At 37.3% G+C, this 2,243-nt stretch overlaps 1 protein-coding gene across 1 annotated transcript; it reads right to left on the minus strand.

Moving 5' to 3' along the window:
* Positions 1–663: 663 nt before the first annotated feature.
* LOC102298296 (potassium voltage-gated channel subfamily E member 2) lies at positions 664–2,004 on the minus strand. The gene is made up of 2 exons (XM_005921510.3): positions 1,906–2,004; positions 664–1,267 (listed from the first exon to the last, which is right to left on the minus strand). Exons 1-2 carry the CDS (start codon positions 1,933–1,935, stop codon positions 935–937), a joined length of 363 nt encoding a protein of 120 aa, XP_005921572.2. The 5' UTR covers positions 1,936–2,004; the 3' UTR covers positions 664–934.
* Between the last annotated feature and the right edge of the window lie 239 nt (positions 2,005–2,243).

Raw genomic sequence — 2,243 nt, forward strand, 5'->3', positions numbered from 1 at the left:
TTAGAAACACTTCTACTTTGGTGTCTTGCATTCATGCTCCTGCTTGAAGTACTGCAGGTGCTTGTAAGATCTCGGGATAGAGGTACTGCTGCCCTCCTCAGGCCAAAATATGTACGGCTGCTGACAAACCTTTTCATAGCACATTTGGCCACAGCACAGCAGGAATGCATGTGCAGGTGTGATTACACAAAGCTGAATCTTTGAAAAATGTGCATGAATGTCAGAATGTCTTTATGTTCACTATGCACTTTTGTTGCTTTGGAAACCTTAGACCTCTGATACTTCAATTACATTTTTAGAGTGCTACTTATCAAGTAAAGTTCTGCCCAAAACTCACAGCCCATGCTTACTTACAACAAGGGAACACTGACTGTAAGTTGAGTTGATTAGTAAAGAAAATGAGATAATAGGTGCCATCTGGACACATGCAGCAGATGGCCATTGGCAGAAAAAATGTTTTTATGTGAGTGCTGTCCAACAAATACCTCTGGAAATTTACATCACAACCATCACAATGATTAAAAATTATAAACCTTTATTCGGTGTACCTCCTCCTTTTCTTTTTCTTTCTTTCTTTCTCTCTCCGTCTCTGTCTTGTCTCTAGGTATGTTTGTGTGGGTGCATATATGTGACAATAAAGAAACAACAGCTCAAAGTGCAAAATCTTTATATGCTTCAAAGCGCAACATCTCAAAATCTACATTTTTTTCCCCTAATACATTTCCAGTATTGCATTGTTATACATCTACATATAAGCTGTCCTTCAGAAGCTCATCTAACAGGTTAGCAGTGGGACATCAAGAAATAACTTTGCAAAATCTGCTGTTGTGCTCATTAGTAATGGTAACTAATTAATGATGGTTCTTTTTTTATATGACTTTTTTTTCTGCTGGTCTTCACAGCAAATCTCTGCTGTGACCTCATTCTGCCCTCATTATCTAGCCTCAAAATTAGCTATGATATCGCCCTGCTGTTTTTGAGCCGTCCAGTCCTCCTTGATGTATTGGTGGTAGGGGTCATTAGAGTGCTCCCTCCTTTTAGATTTGACTGTGTTCACCAGCATGGCCACAATAATGAAGGCAAACATGCCGATCATCACGGCGAGATACCAGATCACGTCCCTGAAGTTCTCCTCAGCCAGAGTCTTGTCCAGAGAGTTGCTTGCAGCAGTCACGTTGCGCCTCCAGTTATCCAGGAAGTGATTCAGTGCGTTGGTAAGGGACGTCTCAAGATGAAGGGTCAAGTTTGACCAATTAGTGTCACTCAACTAGTTGAAAGAACCACAAGACTTTTATCAAAAAATGAAAAAACATGGAAAATTTATTTTATAGCCCCATTTGTTTGCTTTAAATCCTATAAATCCAAAATCTGCTTGACACAAACACAAAAAATAAAGGAAAATATAAAGAAGAAAAAAAAGAAAAAACAGCAAAGAAGATGTTCTTGGGTATTCTTTAATTCAATTTTCATTCAGAGTTGAACTTTCAATTCATTTGACTTGCATCAACAGTACTTTATTGTTTTTATCAGCATAAAATGTAAAACACTGCAAGTCTGATCAAAACATGATGTTAGGTTTTTTATTGTTACACTGAAATTCTTTCTTTAATTGCTTATAAAAGAAAAAGCATAGAAAACTGACATTTCTCTTGGTAACCAACTAAAACATGCACCCTTCATGTGCCCTTTTGAATACACAAAGTAACACATTTGTTATCAGGTGAGAAAATGAGTGTTCAGAGCTCAAAAACACAAAACAAGTAACAGTGCATTATTTTTCCTTTATTTATTTCATTTAATGTCACCTGAAGACAAATTTGCTCTTAAATATATAGAGATAGATTTAACAATTTAACATTACTGAGTGACAAAGACTATAAACATTTAAGCTTCAGCTGTACCAACCTTTTGCCATGTTTGAGAATGCCACATCATGGAACTGATCAGGAAATCACTTTGGAATGAAAGCAGAGAAAAACAGGGAGAGAGCACAAAAGCACCACCGGTCAGAGTAACCTACGAAGTAATTACCTCACAGAAAGCTGCTTATATTTTATTTGCTGTCTTTATCTTTCGTGTGTGTGTGTGTGTGTGTGTGTGTGTGTGTGTGTGTGTGTGTGTGTGTGTGTGTGTGTGTGTGATAGTGAGGCATGACCTTGAATAAGGCATATTAAAATGTTGATATTTGCTTTGGATACTTGAGACATAAGAGTGCTGATAGTGGTTAAAAGGTGAAAAACACA

The sequence above is a fragment of the Haplochromis burtoni genome, unplaced genomic scaffold (assembly GCF_018398535.1).
Source record: "Haplochromis burtoni strain Fernald_Lab_line unplaced genomic scaffold, NCSU_Asbu1 Contig_48, whole genome shotgun sequence".
NCBI classification, from domain to species: Eukaryota; Metazoa; Chordata; class Actinopteri; order Cichliformes; family Cichlidae; genus Haplochromis; species Haplochromis burtoni.